This window comes from Amblyraja radiata, chromosome 10, assembly GCF_010909765.2.
Source record: "Amblyraja radiata isolate CabotCenter1 chromosome 10, sAmbRad1.1.pri, whole genome shotgun sequence".
NCBI classification, from domain to species: domain Eukaryota; kingdom Metazoa; phylum Chordata; class Chondrichthyes; order Rajiformes; family Rajidae; genus Amblyraja; species Amblyraja radiata.
Window position 1 is genome coordinate 60888822 of NC_045965.1, and position 18447 is coordinate 60907268.

The following is an 18447-nucleotide window of genomic DNA, read 5'->3' on the forward strand; positions in this document are numbered from 1 at the left end:
CCCCTTATCCCCTTGGCAGCTAAAAAACCATCTATTTTTGACTTAAATATATTTAACGTTTCTGCTTCCACTGCTCCCTGGGGCAGTGAATTCCACAAACTAACCACCCTCTGGGTGAAGAAGTTCTTCCTCATCTCAGTTTTAAAAGAGCCCCCCCTCACTCTGCAACTATGTCCCCTAGTTCTAGCCTCCCCGATCATTGGGAACATCCTCGGTGCATCCACCCGATCAAGGCCCCTCACGATCTTATACGTTTCAATGAGATCGCCTCTCATTCTTCTAAACTCCAAAGAGTAGAGTCCCAGCTTACTTAACCTTTCCTCATATGTCAATCCCCTCATTGCAGGAATTAATCTTGTAAACCTTCGCTGCACTGCCTCCAGGGCTAGTACATCCTTTCTTAAGTATGGACCCCAGAACTGTACACAGTATTCCAAATGTGGTCTCACTAATACCGTGTACAGCTGCAGCAAGACCTCCGTGTTTTTATACTCAATCCCCCTAGCAATAAAGGCCAAAACTCCATTGGCCTTCCTGATTGCTTGCTGCACCTGCATACTGACTTTTAGTGATTCATGTACTAATACCCCTAGATCCCTTTGCGTTGCATTACAACGCAGCTCCTCCTCATTTAGAAAATAACTTGCCCATTTGTCATCTGTTGCTGGTCCCAGCGAGATCCTGCCGACTGTGCCAAATGTCAAAGTTTGTTTCTTAAAAAGCAGATAGCAATAAAATCGTTAAAGGTAAACCATGGCAATCTTTAATTGATTCGTCAGATGGGAGTGGCAAGATCTACAATGAGCACAAACGTTGCTCAGTTCTTCTCGGGCTCCACTTACAGAACAAAGGAATGTTAGCAAAATTATACATTTTTCTTATCAGTTACACTCCTACCAAGTCTGAATATGGCATGACTGAAAGATTCTGCAGCCTTTCAGAATATAAGAAAGCTGGGTCAAAATCAAGCTCATCCAATAACAAGTTATTACTTATCTCTGGAGCGTTAGCTGTTTTTTTTTTTCAATCTTGTCTCCTTTGTGGCCTTGAAAAGAAGCACATGTTATTATGCAGGCTGCCATCTTAATGTCTTTATTGAAAAGATATCCTGTCCTCCATATTGTGTTCCATATAATTTACAAAATCATTCAGACTTGGCACCGAGCCATTCTTTTGTTCTACTAGTCAATGCTTTTGTAGAAGAACGACTCCATTTTAGATTTGACTATTAGCTCTTTCACTACCTTTCTATTTCCCCCTCCAAAATGGATGACTTAATTTATCCATGTTGCATTGCATCTGTCATTTATTTGCCTATTCAATATGCTTGTCCAAATTGCCTCTAGCTTTTCGGCTGTTATCCAAATCTCATTGTACATTTTGCAGATCAAATTGTATTTCAAAACTTGGATATTCATGGGCTAAATTTCATTCCCTGTTCTTTTGTTTTTTTCCAGTCCTCAGTAATAGCCCTGTTCCCTTTTAGTGTGTTTTTTTTTCTGCAAAACAAAAAAAAAACAGTCTAACTGTGAAGCTGCATATGGATGTCAGCAGGCTACTATATTCATTTTATTAATGTGCAGTCAAGTACATTTTCTGGCACAGCATTGAGAAGTTTCAGACTCATGACTAAAACTGGATGTACAACTGTAGAAGGACCTCTTTGCTCTTATACTCAACTCATCTTGTTATGAAGGCCAACATGCCATTCGCTTTCTTCACTGCCGGCTGTACCTGTATGCTTACTTTAATTGACTGATGAACAAGGACCCCCAGATCCCATTGTACTTCCCCTTTTCCCAATTTGACACCATTTAGATAATAATCTGCCTTCCTGTTTTTGCTCCCAAAGTGGATAACCTCACATTTATCCACATATCGTTAGGGGGCGCCATCCTGTGTGGTATGGCTGCCCAGCCTGCAGCTGTTCGTCTTTCATTCTTTTTTTAATTTTTAGTGAGTTTTAGTGTTTTGTTTTTGGAGCTCTAGTCTTTTTTATGTGGGGGGTGGGGGGGAGGAAGGGGGAAACTACTTTTCAGGGTCCCTACCTGGTCGGAGAGGCAGCTTTTCTCCGGGCTGCACTTTCGACCCGTCCTCGCGGCCTACCAGTGGGCCTGGAGCGGCGTTTCCTGAGGAGACCGCCCAGTACCTTGGCTTCGGCGGCGGCACAGCGCTGGAGCGCTAATGCGGAGCAGGAGATGCCTTGCCCGGATCGCCGGGCTAGAGCTCCGATGAGCTGAAGACCGCCGATGAAACATCGCAGAGCTGCGGGTCTGTGGAGCGGCCAGCTGCGAGCGGCGGCGCTGAACTTTTCATCGGGAGCCTGGGATCTCTCGCCGAGATCGCCAGTGGTGGAGCTCCATCCGGCGCGGCTTTGTTGGCTTCGGAAGCCGCGGTCTCCGGTAAGGGAAGCGGCCGTTCCAGGGTTCCCATGCCGCTGAGAGGATTCTCCCGACGCCAGACCACCATCACCTGGCGAGAACGGCCTGGAACATCGGGCCTCTGTAAAGGCAACTGTGGAGGCCTCAATAGGCCCGACTATGGGTGGACATGGGATGGGGACTGGACATTGTGCCTTCCCTCATAATGGGAACCATTGTGGGGGGATGTTTTTATGTTTAAATTTCTTTATTACTGTTATGTCTGTATTCTCCCTTTATGTGCTGCATCGGCAAGAAGCATTTCACTACACCTAGGTGTATGTGACCAATAAAACAACCTTGAACCTTGAACCTTGAACTGCATCTGCCCACTCACCCAACCTGTCCAAGTCACCCTGCATTCTCCTAGCATCCTCCTCACAAGTCACACTGCCACCTGTGGCGGCACCCGGTGGTTAGAATAGAATAGAATGCAATTTATTGTCACTTATGAACGAAATTCCATTTCTACAGTTTTTTACATCACAAAACAATCCAAGACCCACACTTAACACAGTTTACATAAACATCCATCACAGTGAGTCTCCAACATCTCCTCACTGTGATGGAAGGCAAAGTCTTTATCTCTTCCCTTCGTTCCTTCTCCCGTGGTCCAGCAGTCCAACTGCAGTGTCGAGGCGAACTGGGGCTCGGATGTTAAAGCCCTCGGCGGGCGATGGTAAGTCCTGAGGCCGTTTAAGCCACGCGGGGCGATGTTAGGCCCCGGCTCCATGTCCTTAAACCCGCGATTCCAGCGGGAGAAGTCGCCGTTGCGGAGCTCGGAAAAGTGGTCTCCCACCAGGGACCTGCGAGCTCCCGATGTTCCCGTCCACCGGGACTGCGGCCGGTGCCTCCGAACTCCAAAAGTTGGGTCGCAGCCGCGCGCCACCACAGCTCTTCCCGCTCCGAAGTTGGCCAGCTCCGCGATGTCAGTTCCGCAGGCTCTGCAACTGGAGCCCTCAGGTTAGTCCCGGCCGGAGGTCGCCGCCGGCTCCACGATGTTAGGCCCAACGACATCCGAGACCCGACAGGGAATAGTCGGGTCCCCGCACAGGGAAGAGATTTAAAACGGTTTCCCCCACAGCCCCCCCACCTGGTTGGGCTACTAACTACACGATCTTTCAGCAGTCGGTCACGCGACTGGACAATGGCAGGGAGGAGTTGTCACAGGGTACAGGGGTGTGTCCTGGGATATATAATGAACGCTGGGACAACCCTCTTGCTCTCTTACTCTATCTTCATGAGAGTGTCCTGCCACCTCAGCAGGAGCTCAGCTCGAGCCCACGAGGCAACAGCCTCTCAGCAACAACAATGACTATTATGTTAGAGTGCTAAACGTGCATTGGTGAGCCGCGACGATCCAAATTCGTGGTGACCTGATGTGTGCAGCCGACCGCCCAGCCCAGCCCAGCTCTACGGTAATTAACGCTATGTATGCAGCCATCAACTCTGCGTGGCAACCGGACTCCGCCTTGGGCCCTGCCTCCACGGTCGGGCCGCTTGATTCCCGCCGATGCCTGTCTAGCCGATCACAGGCTGCCAGGGTCGCCCGGCCCACTGCAGCAGACAGCGGCGCAGCAGCCTCGGCCCTCGCTTTCTCTCCCGCATGAGTGTAGGAGCCCCCGCCCCCAGCATCACCGACGCCCGCCTCGGGAGTGGGGAGAGAGCGGGCCCGCCCATTACCCCGCCGGCCGCTGCTCAAGGCTGAGCCTCGCGAACGAGCAGGCCTACCTGGGGCAGCTGCCCGTAGACGTCCTACTCCTTGCGCTGCGCAGCGCTGCCGGACGGAAGCGACGATCGACCTGCTGACCGACGTCTACAGCGCCATCCCTGGTTGGTTGTTGTTACTACAACCAAAGTTCGAAATGTCCTACCCTGCTCGATTCGAACCACAGAACTTTCGGCATCGAACCACTTTGGACTTTGATGTATATTTGCAGTTTGCTCACTGTAGTTTTTCCATTTTACTCTGTAATGCCATAGCTTATTATTGCTATTAATTTATTGTTGTATTTGCATTGTTGCTGATGTCTTTCTCACGATCTCCTGCTGGTTGACATGACTGGTCTATCCCTCGTCCGTCCTGCGGTTTTTGCGTTGGTCTTCTTGCACCCCTCGGCATACCTCGGGATCGCCCACAGCCGGACCGTCGACTGTGCCCGTGGGCCCCTCCATCCCGACTCACAGCCAAGGTGCCACCGACCCCACAGCAAGAGCCGCCCTAGACCATGCTTGCGCACCTTCCGGTAAAAGGTGAGCACGCTCCATCCCTTTTCGATGTCTGCTCTCATGGTCTGCCTGTTAGTTTACGGGTCAGGCTGCAGCGTTTTGTTGGCCCGCTCGTTTTCCTGCTTCTGGTTCTGGGGGGGGGGGGGTCCTGTGGCGGCACCCGGTGGTTGGGCCACTAACTACACAAACCCTCAGCAGTCGGTCACGTGATTGGGCAATGGCAGGGAGGAGTTGTCTCTGGGTACAGGGGTGTGTCCTGGGACATATAACGAACCCTGGGACAACCCTCTTGCTCTCTTCCACTCTCTTCTTGAGAGTGTCCTGCCACCTCAGCAGGAGCTCAGCTCGAGCCCACAGCCTCTCAGCAACAACAATGACTATTATGTTAGAGTGCTAAACGTGCATGTATATCGAACCTACAATGCCTGAATAAAGAAACCATTTATTCATGACATTTGTGCCTCTACACACCCAGCTTTTGTCATGTGCAAATTTGCTAATGTTATCTTGAATCCCTTCATCTAAATCATAGATGTATATAGTAAATGGCTGCGGTCCCATCACCGAGCCTTGCGGTACCCCACTAGTCACTGCCTGCCATTCTGAAAGGGACCTGTTAATCCATTATCTTTGTTTCCTGTCTGCCAACCAATTTTCTATCCACATCAGCACTCTAACCCCAATACCATGTGCCCTAATTTTGCTCACTAATCTCTTATGTGGGGCCTTATCAAATGCTTTCTGAAAGTCCAGGTACACTGGCTCCCCCTTGTCCATTTTCCAAGTTACATCCTCAAAAAATTCCAGAAGATTAGTCAAGCATGATTTCCCCTTCGTAAATCCATGCTGACTCCGACCGATCCTGCTACTGCTATCCAAATGTGCCACGATTTCATCTTTTATGATTGACTCCAGCATCTTCCCCACCACCGATGTCAGGCTAACTGGTCTATAACTCCCTGTTTTCTCTCTTTCCCGCCTTTCTTAAAAAGTGGGATATCATTGGCTACCCTCCAATCCACAGGAACTGATCCTGAATCTATAGAACATTGGAAAATGATCACCAATACGTCCACGATTTCTAGAGCCACTTCCTTAAGTACCCTGGGATGCAGTCCATCCGGCCCTGGGGATTTATCAGCATTCAGTCCCACCAGTCTACCCAACACCATTTCCTGCCTAATGTGGATTTCCTTCAGTTCCTCCGTCACCCCAGAACCTCTGGCCACTAGTACTTCAGGAAGAAAACCTCAGAACTAAGATTTGAGGGCGATGGTTTTGTCTTTTTGCACAATTATTGTTTGTTTTATATGTCAAGTCAAGTCACATTTATTTTATAGCACATTTAAAAAACAACTCCCGTTGGCCAAAGTGCTTTACATTTGTAGTGTATGTGTATGTGTGTGTGTGTGCGCGCGAGCTCGTGTGTGTGTTTCTCCGGTTATGTTGTGCTGCTGTAAGTGAGAGTTTCATTGTTCTGTTTGGGACAAATGACAACAAAACACTCTTGACTCTTGAAATCATAAAACATCTCCTGTGGGGCAGCTATCCTGAGGAACTGCTTGCCAGGAGTACTTGAATTTGTGCTCCATTTTACCACTTATATCATCTTTCCTCTCCATCTGCTCCCAAGAAGAAATAGTGAAGATTCAGCATTGGGCTATTTTCCAATTCAGTAGTCACTAGGAGTAAATATAACATTCTTGTTTCTTTGCTGCATAGAATTTCTTCAATAAATCATGTAAGAAATATGCTGCAACCACTCTTCTTTGAGATATGTTGTTTCACCGCACTACTGGTGAGCAAAACACCACAGGACAATATTTAATTCCTCGGCAATCCATCTTCATGTGACATAGCAACCCGTGAAACCTGGATGCACAGTATATGCTGAAACAATTTATTTTCAAGCCAGATGTACACTTTTTCCAATCAGAAAAACAAGGATGAGCTGGGAACGAGATTAACTATGCATGAAATTGCCCAAAAGAATTTGCAGTTGCTGAAAGTATAGACAGCAATTTGCTTCTCAACATAATTGCATGTTTTGGATCAATTAGACAATAGGTGCATAGACAGTAGACAATAGGCCATTCGGCCCTTCGAGCCAGCACCGCCATTCAATGTGATCATGGCTGATCATCCACAATCAGTATCCCATTCCTGCCTTCTCCCCATATCCCCTGACTCCGCTATCTTTAAGAGCCCTATCTAGCTCTCTCTTGAAAGTATCCAGAAAACCGGCCTTCACTGCCCTCTGAGGCAGAGAATTCCACAGACTCACAACTCTTTGTGTGAAAAAGTGTTTCCTCATCTCCGTTCTAAATGGCTTACCCTTTTGGTACATATGGACTTGCTAAGTGAGGTACTTTTGGTGCTTGGCTATAATGGTGCCGTTGAACTTTTCTATTGAATTCAACCTTCCAGTCCAAAAATAGACGTAATTATTACGTGGCTGTACCTATAAACTGACTAATGTCATGCTGAATGAAAATTGGGTTGCCTAATCACTGGATTGATGTGTTCGGTGAACTGATATTTGAACAGTGGTAGCTAAAATAGTCTTGATGACAGTATCACTTAATGGTGAGGGGCTGCAATACACCGCAAGGGCCAGTTGTAGCATTGAAAAGAGAACTGGATTGGTATCTGAAATAATTTGAATTTGATTCAATGATACTTTATTGTCGCATGTACTTGGGTACAGTGAAATTCCTTGCTTATGCATACAATGCACTAAGTCTCCACGTACCTGGCGCTGACAAAATAACAAAGTACTCAGTCCTGATGGTCCCTCTTTGATCTGAGAGCCTCCTCTCCTGCAGGATCAGTCTTTGATCTCGGCGGCCCAACCGTCTTGCCGTGGCCTGTTCTCGGCCCGTTGCCTCGTTATGGCGATTTCGGATGTGGCTCCTGTCAACGCCAGTTGCTCGGGGTCGAGTTCGGAGGCGATTCTCCTCGACAGGCTGTGGCCCAATGGTTCTTTGTCGTCCAGCCTCTCGGCCCGATGGTCCTTTGTCCGAGTGCTATAAAGAGAGTGTGAGAGAATGGGAATGTTGCGCTTGCTTAGAGCCTGCACAGACAGGGCATCCCAAAGGGCTCCTTCCATGTTGTTGCATGTTTACACCGAGGCAGCATCTCCAGAGAAGATCGATGGGTAATGTTTCCCATCAGATATGTTCTTCGGAAATGACCGGCTGAGTTACTCCAGCACTTTGTTTCTTTTGTAAACCATCTGTAGTTCCTTGTTTGTACATCTCTATGTTGCATGTTTAGTTGTGTGTAAACATGCTTCATTGGAATAAGAATTTGGAAGTGCCCAAAATTTGTCGTAAAGTAATATTTGGGTAAGGGACATTTACTGGTTAAAATTGAGCATCTGACAGATTCATACTGTCATTGTTTCTTGTGAGTGTTGCCCAGAGAATATTTTTAAGACATTATTTTGCAACTGCTGCATTGTTTTGGAATACACTCACCACCATTTGTCCCTTTCACATAATATGCAATACTGAGTATAAATTAGTCATTTGTATTTTAAATATAAGAAATATATAGAAGAACTGTGTATCAACACGGGGTGAATTGAAAACTTTCTGCTGTATCACAGTTCAATTAGAATAGGAGGCCTGCGGCCTACACCAACCTAAAGCCGCGGTCTCCGGTGGGGAAGAGCCGACTCTGGACTTACCTGGACTTTTACCTATCTGCACATCTGGACGCCCGCAGCGACGGCTGCGGAGGGTTGAGGTCCCGACCACGGGGGAAAATGGAGGAGGACCGGCCAAACTTTGTGCCTTCTACCACAGTGTTGAATGCTGTGGTGGATGTTTGTGTTAAATTTTTAGTGTGTATTGTGTGTTCTTTATCATTGTACCACTGCTGGCAAATTCATTTCACTTGCACTTTATGTGCAATGTGATGAATAAAACCGTATTGTATTGTAAAAGTGATAATTTTTTTCTCGAGATTTGGAAAGGCATATGGCATTTGATTGTGGCTGATTGGTAACAATGCTAAATTTGAATTTTTCAGATGATACATTTCTCAGTATTGCTTTTTCTAAATGTTATTCTTCGGATAGTAAATGGTTGGACATTAATTTGTGGCTGTATATATATATATATACATATACAGTTGCATTGAGCAAATCTGTTATATCCTTTACTAATTTCAAATTGCTATACAGGTATGCCCAACACCCCAATTTAGCTTTCATTTTTTTCTGATATTTGAGACCAAATAGCATTTAAGCAGCACATTCCTGCTTACTGGGGGTCGTTTATTTTATTTCCCCTGCTAAATTACTATTTTTACTGAATTTGGATTTAATGAATAGCACACTTTTGATTTGTTGATGGCTGCAGAGTGTTGGATGGAAAGACAGCCAATAAAATGCGAACAGTATCTTCGTGTTTAGTAGCTGACCCATGGGCAATCACAAAATGGTTGAGAATAGGACTTTTATTGTTCAACTGAATTGTCTGTAATTACTATTCTGTGTTATGTGTTCTGTTCCATGGGGTTTTTTTCTTCACCGTTTGTTTCAGTATTAAATCTGGTGGAGAACTCTGTAAAGATCCATTTTCTTTGTTGGATATAATTGGCTTTTGTGTTTGTTTAACCACTGACTATTGGCGAGCAAGGGAGATGTGACCGGGGTGAGGAGGTACCAACTTAAACAAAACAAAATTAATGAAATGCATGCAGTAGCATAGTACCTGCAACCTCTAATTGCTCCCAGCTGCGGCTTGATATTACTGTCCAGTGGCCATTGATAGTGGAGTAAAATATGTGCAGTGTAATTGGAAGTTAGACAGTAAATCCTTTATCGTTTGTCCCAGGGTCCCACATTCCTTGGGTGAAATTCGTCAATATAATAGTTCTTTTCAAGAACAAGGACTTTTGTATTCGTATTTTCTTCATAGAGAAAACATGGCACATTCATCTGTACTTTCGAAACTGCGGCTTAGAAAACACACAGATCGACACTATTACTAATCCATTTGTGTTGCTATGGAAAAAATTAAAAGAATAAACAATTGTTAGATAGTTGAAATAAAAACAAAATGCTATAAAAGTTCAGCATGTCAGCTAGGATCTGTAAAATGTTTGTATTTCAGGTCATACACCCTTCGTCAGAAATTAGAATTGGGTTACCAAAATGGAGTTTAGTTTAGCTTAGAGATACAGCACGGAAACTGGCCTTTTGTCCCACCAAGTCCAAACCGACTATCGATCACCCGTTCACTTTAGTTCTATCTTGTCCTACTTTCACATCCACTCCCTCCGCAAAGGGTAATTTACAGAGGGCCAATTAACCTACAAACCCGCATGTGGTTTGGATGAAGTGAACAGGAGCACCTGGAAGAAACCCGCGTGGTCACAGGGAGAACGTGCAAACCACACGCACACACACACAGGTCAGGATGGAACCTGGGTCTCAGATGCTGTGAACCAGCTACACTACTGTGCAGCCTCTGTTTCACTCTTGTTGGCCATTCAAATCTAGAAGCATTAAATTTAATGGTATGTTTAATCTTGTTTAAGGCAGCAGCTATTGGCAGGATTTTCCTAACCTAAAGTGTGATAAACTAAATAAGAAAACAAATTTAAATGATCTTTGCCTGTGACCCATTGGCTGCTAATTCTAAAAATCTAAGTAATCTGCAGAAAATATATTTTAAATAAAAATTACCCTTCCTAGCTCTACCATCATAAATTGCAAAGCTGTGTTTTACCTATCTGTGCCTAAACCAATGGCACATACCTAACCTTCTTGCGCATGAAACATAAACCAAAGGAATAGTTGGATCTCAAGCCGTGATGAGCAGCCAGGTTGTTGTCTCTGCGTCAATGTCTGCCAGGCCCTGAGCTCCATTTGGTGGGTGGTAGAGCGGGCACCCAGAGACAACATGCTTGGCTGTCTGTTGTTCTGCTCCGCATTCACAGGCTGGGCTCTGGCGGAGCCCCCATCTCCACATTCTGGCCTTGAAAAGCCCAGCTCCAGTACCAAGTCTGTTGAGCTTCACCCATGCTCCTCTAGGGAGGTCAGACCCTGGACAGCTTTTATCTACCTAACCGTGAACCGAATAAGAAGGGTTTAGTGGAGCATTTGTTTTTTAGAATTCAAATCATGCCTTTGGATCAGTTGTTGAAGTTTCTCTCCTTGAATCAAAATCTCTATCTTTTTGATGCTGCACCCAAAAAAGTTTCATGTGCAGTTTTAGAAATTCTTTGTCCACTTATTAAACTCCTGTTTATTGTTCTAGACTGATTAGTTGGTCATTGTGGACATAATCAGTTAGCATTCCAGACCGACTCAGAGAAAAGGTAATGGAACAGGCCTTTGAAATGTCATTAATAAAACATATCACCGTTAGAATGAAATACTGGTCTTATTGGTGAACCATTGGGGTATTCTGAAAAGATTCATTATTCATGAACTCATTCATATTGCGTTAATTAAAGTAGTTGAGCAATCTTATGTTAACCATGCTGATTAACAGAGTTTTGGGGCTTCAGCATAATAAATCTGCATTTTGCTAACTGTTACCTTTTTGTTTTTTACCCATCAGTTGTATGCTGGAGCTGTCCTTGAAGTATGTGGATGAAAATTGGGAAGGTTCCCCCAAGTCCAGGGTAAATATATATAAAACTATTCTTGAATAATAGCTAACTTAGTTATAGTACTAATTAATCTTAATAATTGAATATCAAAGTATGTATAACTTCCAATGTTGCTCCTCAGAACTCCACTTTTGGTCTGGTAGGTTACAATTTAAATATGAATTTTGAAACTATAATGTCTTCTTAACTTGCAAGACATGTGGTGGCACGGTGGCACAGCGGTAGAGTTGCCGCCTTACAGTGCTTGCAGCACCAGAGACCCGGGTTCGATCCCGACTACAGGTGCTTGTCTGTACGGAGTTTGGACGTTCTCCCCCATGACAACGTGGGTTTTCTCCAAGATCTTCGGTTTCCTCCCACACTCCAAAGACGTACAGGTTTGTTAGTTAATTGACTTGGTATAATTGTAAATTGTCCCTAATGTGTGTAGGATAGTGTTAATGTGTGGGGATCGCTGGTCGGCGTGGGCCGAACGGCCTGATTCTACACTGTATCTTTAAACTAAACTAAACTAGTGATACCAGTTTTGCCTGTGATTCAAATGGTTGTTGATTGTAATTCCATTCCAGGGTCTGAGCAGAGAAAGCCAATTGCCAGTATCCTAGACAATGTTGACCCCGCCACCAATGAAAGCAAAATTGGTTCTTATCCCGACAATGATTTTGACATAGACACAAAAAGTTGGAGTAATTCAGCGGGACAGGCAGCACCTCTGGAGTGAAGGAATGGGTGACGTTTCGGGTGGAGACCCTTCTTCGGACTAGAGATAGAGGAAAAGGGAACGTGAGATAAAGGATGATCCTTTATCATCGTTAGTTTTTTGTATATCTTTCATTCATTTGTTTTATTTCTATCTACTTCATCGTCTATATCTCTTGTTTTCCTTTGCCTGCGACCAAAACGTCACCCATTCCTTCTCCCCAGAGATGCTCCAGCATTTTGTGTCTTTCTTCGGTTTAAACCAGACTCTGTAGTTCCTTCGTAATGATTTTGGTATATATTGGCCACCCTAGTCGTGCAAAACCACCCGTGATTGAAGAACACACAGGATTTTGTGTGCAAAGTCAGATATTTTTCTTTCTTTCTAACGGCCTGTATAGGGGAATAATATGAATGAGAATGTGAAACACATAAGTAGCTATTTTACCTCCACAAGTCTAATCTTCCTGCCCTCCACTCATCGCTGGTAGGTCTGGATAACAAGGATGCCTATGTCAAACTTATTTATTGATTATGTCTTATTTAATAAATCAGCTCCATATTTATGTAATTACTTGTACTTAAATTCTGGATAAACAGGGTCTGATTAGGAACAGTCAGCATGGATTTGTGCTTGGAAGGTCATGTTCTTCACACTGTTTTTGATTTTCTGTTTTTGGATTGAATTCTGTTTTTAATTTGTGTCACTGTGATGTCTTTAATTACTTGTTTTACTCCGATTATGTTTTTATTCCGATTACTATGTAAGGTGTCCTTGAGATGTATGAAAGGCGCCCATTAAATAAAATTTATTATTATTATTATTATGTTTGACTAATCTTCTTGAATTTTTTGAAGAGGTTACTAGGGAAATTGACGAGGGTAAAGCAGTGGATGTTGTCTATATGGACTTTTGTAAGGCCTTTGACAAGGTTCCTCATGGAAGGTTGGTTAAGAAGGTTCAACTGTTGGGTATAAATGTAGGAGTAGCAAGATGGATTCAACAGTGGCTGAATGGGAGAAGCCAGAGGGTAATGGTGGATGGTTGTTTGTCGGGTTGGAGGCAGGTGACTAGTGGGGTGCCTCAGGGATCGGTGTTGGGTCCTTTGTTGTTTGTCATGTACATCAATGATCTGGATGAAGGTGTGGTAAATTGGATTAGTAAGTATGCAGATGATACCAAGATAGGGGGTGTTGTGGATAATGAAGAGGATTTCCAAAGTCTAGAGTGATTTAGGCCATTTGGAAGAATGGGCTGAAAGATGGCAGATGGAGTTTAATGCTGATAAATGTGAGGTGCTACACCTTGGCAGGACAAATCAAAATAGGACGTACATGGTAAATGGTAGGGAATTGAAGAATACAGTTGAACAGAGGGATCTGGGAATAACCGTGCATAGTTCCTTGAAGGTGGAATCTCATATAGATAGGGTGGTAAAGAAAGTTTTTGGTATGCTAGCCTTTATAAATCAGAGCATTGAGTATAGAAGCTGGGATGTAATGTTAAAATTGTACAAGGCATTGGTGAGACCAAATCTGGAGTATGGTGTACAATTTTGGTCGCCCAATTATAGGAAGGATGTCAACAAAATAGAGAGAGTACAGAGGAGATTTACTAGAATGTTGCCTGGGTTTCAACAACTAAGTTACAGAGAAAGGTTGAATAAGTTAGGTCTTTATTCTCTGGAGCGCAGAAGGTTAAGGGGGGACTTGATAGAGGTCTTTAAAATGATGAGAGGGATAGACAGAGTGTGGATCAGCTTTTCCCTTTGAGAATAGGGAAGATTCAAACAAGAGGACATGACTTCAGAATTAAGGGACAGAAGTTTAGGGGTAACATGAGGGGGAACTTCTTTACTCGGAGAGTGGTAGCGGTGTGGAATGAGCTTACAGTGGAAGTGGTGGAGGCAGGTTCGTTGGTATCATTTAAAAATAAATTGGATAGGCATATGGATGAGAAGGGAATGGAGGGTTATGGTATGAGTGCAGGCAGGTGGGACTAAGGGAAAAAAGTTGTTCGGCACGGACTTGTAGGGCCGAGATGGCCTGTTTCCGTGCTGCAATTGTTATATGGTTAAATTCCCCATCTGCCACGGAGGAATTTATGAATTTGTATTTCTGGTTCAGTGATATAGACGTCCAGCTGCTAACCCAGTAGTAGAATTGCTAAAGTAAAATAAAAAATATAAAATGTCAGAAATACTCAGCATCTGCGAGAGGATAAACCATCAACTGAAAAGGCCAGCTATCTGAAATTTCTGAATTCATCATTGACTCTCAAGGGTGTAAAATCCCTAGATGGAAGATGAGATGCTGGTTATTTTGAGCTTCCATTGGGCTTCATTGGAAGGCAGCAGAGGTAGTGTTTGTGCATTCTCCTTTTGACTGCGTGGGATTTCTGCGGAAGCACTGCTTTCCTCCCACACTCCAAAGAGGTACAGGTTTGTAGGTTAATTGGCTTCTGTAAATTGTCCCTCGTGTGGAGGATAGTTCTAGTGTACGGGGTGATCACTGGTCGGCGCGGACATGGTGGGCCGAGGGGCCTGTTTCCATGCTGTATCTCTAAAACCGAAAGTATAAGAGGCCAAACAAAAAGAAGTCAGAGTGAAAATGGAATGAAGAATTAAAGTGAGAAGCAACTGGAAGCTAAGAGCCAATCTTGTGGATTGACTGGAGGTATTGCGCAAAACAGTCGCCCAGTTTGTGCAATGTTTCTTCAATGTGGAGAACATTGCATTGTGGAAACCAAGTTCAATACCGTAAATGGGAAATGGTGCGTATGAATCACTACTACCTCTGAAAAATGTTTAGCTCTCTAAATGATGAGAACTAGCTAAAAGGGAAACTATATTTGCATGTACTTCTATGCTCCTTAAATTACAGGCTGTTTTTGGAGTAAATGTTTGTATATTAGAGCTGGGTGCAACATCTGAACATAATTAAAACGAAATTAAGGAAAAATGGAGGAGATGTGGGATTTAACGTTATTCAATAATCTTTTATATATTATGGGTAGGTGCCGTGTAGACATTCCTGGGCCAAACTTATTTAATCTTATTTAGGAAAAATAGTCAATGTTTCTATTGTGCTTGAAATGATTATCTGAAGGTCAAATAAATAAAACATACTGCTTCTGAAGTGGAATTTTTAAGTGGTATTGAACTGTACAAGTCTGTCATTAGTGATTCTTTCAATACGCATCTTAATTCTGATTTGATTTTGGTATCTAATGACTCCCACTAGGTTATTTGTTTTCTTCAGCATACACACAGAATCAGCATATTAGTGTGCCACTGGTATGAAGACAATAGAACAGTGAAGATTACATTAAAGGCTTTTGTATTTAACCTTGAAGCCTTTGTTTTTCAGCTGCATCCTATTGATTTCTTTCTTTTTGCTTCAAACAACTTTGCAGAGTTTAAGCTATAAGGATTGGCTAGATAGGCTAGGTCTTTTCCCTTGGAGTGTAGGAGGCTCGGAGGTGACCTTTATAGAGGAATGTAAAATCATGAGGGGCGTGGAAAAGGTGATATACATTCTTCATAAAAAAAAAGCAGGGCAAATCCAGCATGCTTGATTTCTCTCCAAACAAATCAGCCAATTATCATCAACATGATAGAACCTGTGTAGGAAGGAACTGCAGATGCTGGTTTACACGGAAGATAGACACCAAATGCTGGGGTAACTCAGTGGTACAGGCAGTATCTGTGGAGAGAAGAAATGGGTGACTTTTCGGGTCAAGAGCCTTCTTCGGTCTCAACCTGTCCTCAGCAGTGTTAGCTAGTGCCACTTACAAATAAATAACCTATGCACCATTATCCATTTATGGTTTGCCAGCACCCGTCGACTCCAGACCTCATTAGGGCCTTAGTTTGAAGATGAGCTAAAGAACAGCATTCCAGAGGTGAGACGAGTATTGCTTGTTGCATCAAAGCAGCTTTATTGTAAGTGTAGCTTCAAGGGTCTGAGGTAAAACTGGTCAACGGGTATCAGTGGGGAAACCCACTCCAATAGTTGTGGCCTTACCTCACAAACTAATGTGGTTGTACTTTGTCAGTCAACCCATCCCCAGGGCATCACAGCAGGAGTTCCTCAGGAAAGTGTCCTAGGCTCAAGTATCTTTAGCTTCCGTCTGCCACAAACCTCTACCATAAAGTCGTAAGTGGGGATGTTTGATGATAATTGCACAATGTTCAATCCATTCACAGCAACCGTCAGAAACTGCACAACATCCTCTTCCAATGCTCTGGAACATTTTGTTTAATGTCTTTGTTGATAGAAATAGAGCAGAGCGAAAAAAATGACTGGAACGATAATCTTTAAAGATTTAGGATTGTTTATGGAATTGTGAAAGAATACATACGTTGTTCTTTGTAATCTGGCAGATTGGGAATAGGTGTCCGAGAACCCAAAGGTTGTTAAACCATATTGAAACATGGTTTTAGGTCATTTATGTCAAGAATTTGGGCACCATTGTCAAGGTCAGTATTTACTCCCTTCTTAATTGCCTTCTGTGGATATGGTGGCCCACAAATGCTGCAGTCCTGAAGGTGGTTCTCACATGGACAGGGCGCTGTAGGATGTAGAGGCAGCCATGATGAGGAACAGTGATGCCATTCCAAATTAGGATGCGTGACTTGGAGAGAAACATGCAGGTTGTGGTGATTGACGACTGTTGAATGTCAATGGTTTTGGTTTGTCTCTCTCTTGTTGGAGACTGCCATTGCATGCATTATTTTCTGCTATTTATCAACACATGCTTGAAAAGACTTGCTGTAAACCTCCACTACCAGCCATGCATCTGCCATAGTTTTATCTAAATGTTAATGCAACAGTTTATTTAAACCTTCCTGGTTATAAAACCAGAGGTAGTAAATAGGTTTGTAATAGCCTGGCCTCCCACTATCAAGAACGAAGATTCACCAACAAAAACATTCTGGTTTCGATGTTGTTAGATCCTAGAAACATGGAAAACTAGGTACAGGAGTAGGCCATTCGGCCCTTTGAGCCAGCACAGCCATTCAATATGATCATGGCTGATCATCCAAAATCAGTACTCCGTTCCTGCTTTTCCCCCATATCCCTTGATTCCTTTAGCCCTAAGAGTTAAATCTAACTCTTGACTTACAATGGGAGGATTTGTATGGACATAATGGTTCCTTTCTTTCCACTTTAGACTTCTGATATGTCTTTCTTTTGAGAATTGTGTTTTTAATTTGACTTTGATCATTGCTAAATCTATTCTGTGCAGTAGAAGCTGTGACACATTCATTGTATGTATAATCTCCACATGGTTTTATTTGTCCTTTTCCCAATTTAAACATAAAGGCACAATGAAAACAAGTCAATGCATTGTGAAGAAAGTCCCCTCCTCAAAGCACTGATTGTTTTATTTTTAGCCTTTTTATTTTTTTGTTTGTCTTCAGGCTGTTGCTGCAGATAAAATGTACATCAAAGTATTGAAGCAGAAATGTTATCTTTTTGCCGTTTCCTGTTGTTGTACATGTGTGTCGAGCGGAAACAGTTGGCATGGGATGAACCAGCATGAAGGATGGGGTGAAACTCAGTTGCGGGAGAAACTCATTTTTGATTAAAATGTTGACTTAGGAATGGAAGTATTATTCAGTCTGAAGAAGGGTCTCGACCCGAAACGCCTCCCATTCCGTCTCTCCAGAGATGCTGCCTGTCCCGCTTCGTTACTCCAGCATTTTGTGTCAATCCTTGAATTATTCTTTTAGTAAAAAAAAATAGTGACTTCCTTTTGAGTATAAGAATACAACATTGTGATTTTAGTCTAGTTATATGTACCAAGAAAGTTCAACAGGAATCGGGGAAATGTAGCAAACTCTCCAACATAAGCAGTTTGTGTAAGAAGGAACTGCAGATGCTGGGTTACACCGACGATGGACACAAAAAGCTTGAGTAACGTAGCAGGTCAGGCAGCATTTCTGGAGAAAAGGAATAGGTGAGGTTTTGGGTTGAGATCCTTCTTTAAAGGTTTCAAAGGTCTTTTAATGTCGCATGTACCAATTAAGGTACAGTGATATGCGAATTACCATACAGCCATACGGGGGAAAAAAGCAACAAGAAGCACAAATACATAAAAATTAACATTAACATTCACCACAGCGAATTCCCCACATTCCTCACTGTGATGGAAGGTAAAAAAGTCCAAACTTCTTCCCCTTTATATCTCCCGCAGTCGGGGCAGTCGAACCATCTGTCGGGGCGATCAAAGCTCCCGCAGCCGGCGGTTGAAGCTCCCGCGTCGGGGCGGTCGAAACTCCCGTGGTTTGGAGTTCCTGAGGTCAGTCTCTGACCAGAGATCGCGGGCTCCGTGATGTTAGGTCCGTAAGCATCCACGGTTGGAGATCCGAGGTCGACCCCTGGCAAAGGGATCGCGGGCTCCGTGATGTTAAAGTCCCGTAGGCACCCGCGGTAAAGCTCTCAAAAGTCGGTCTCCAGTAAA

General features: G+C 43.7%; 1 protein-coding gene across 2 annotated transcripts in view; it reads left to right on the forward strand.

Moving 5' to 3' along the window:
• The window catches only part of selenof (selenoprotein F), a 52454-nt gene that overhangs the window by 20624 nt on the left and 13383 nt on the right, over positions 1–18447 (forward strand). For both annotated transcript variants that reach the window (XR_004413355.1, XM_033029012.1), the window contains exon 3: positions 11228–11291. Coding sequence is in view for 1 of the 2 variants with exons in the window: in XM_033029012.1 (XP_032884903.1) it covers positions 11228–11291 (64 nt within the window). In the remaining variant the exon portion in view is untranslated. The remainder of the gene's footprint in view (positions 1–11227; positions 11292–18447) is intronic.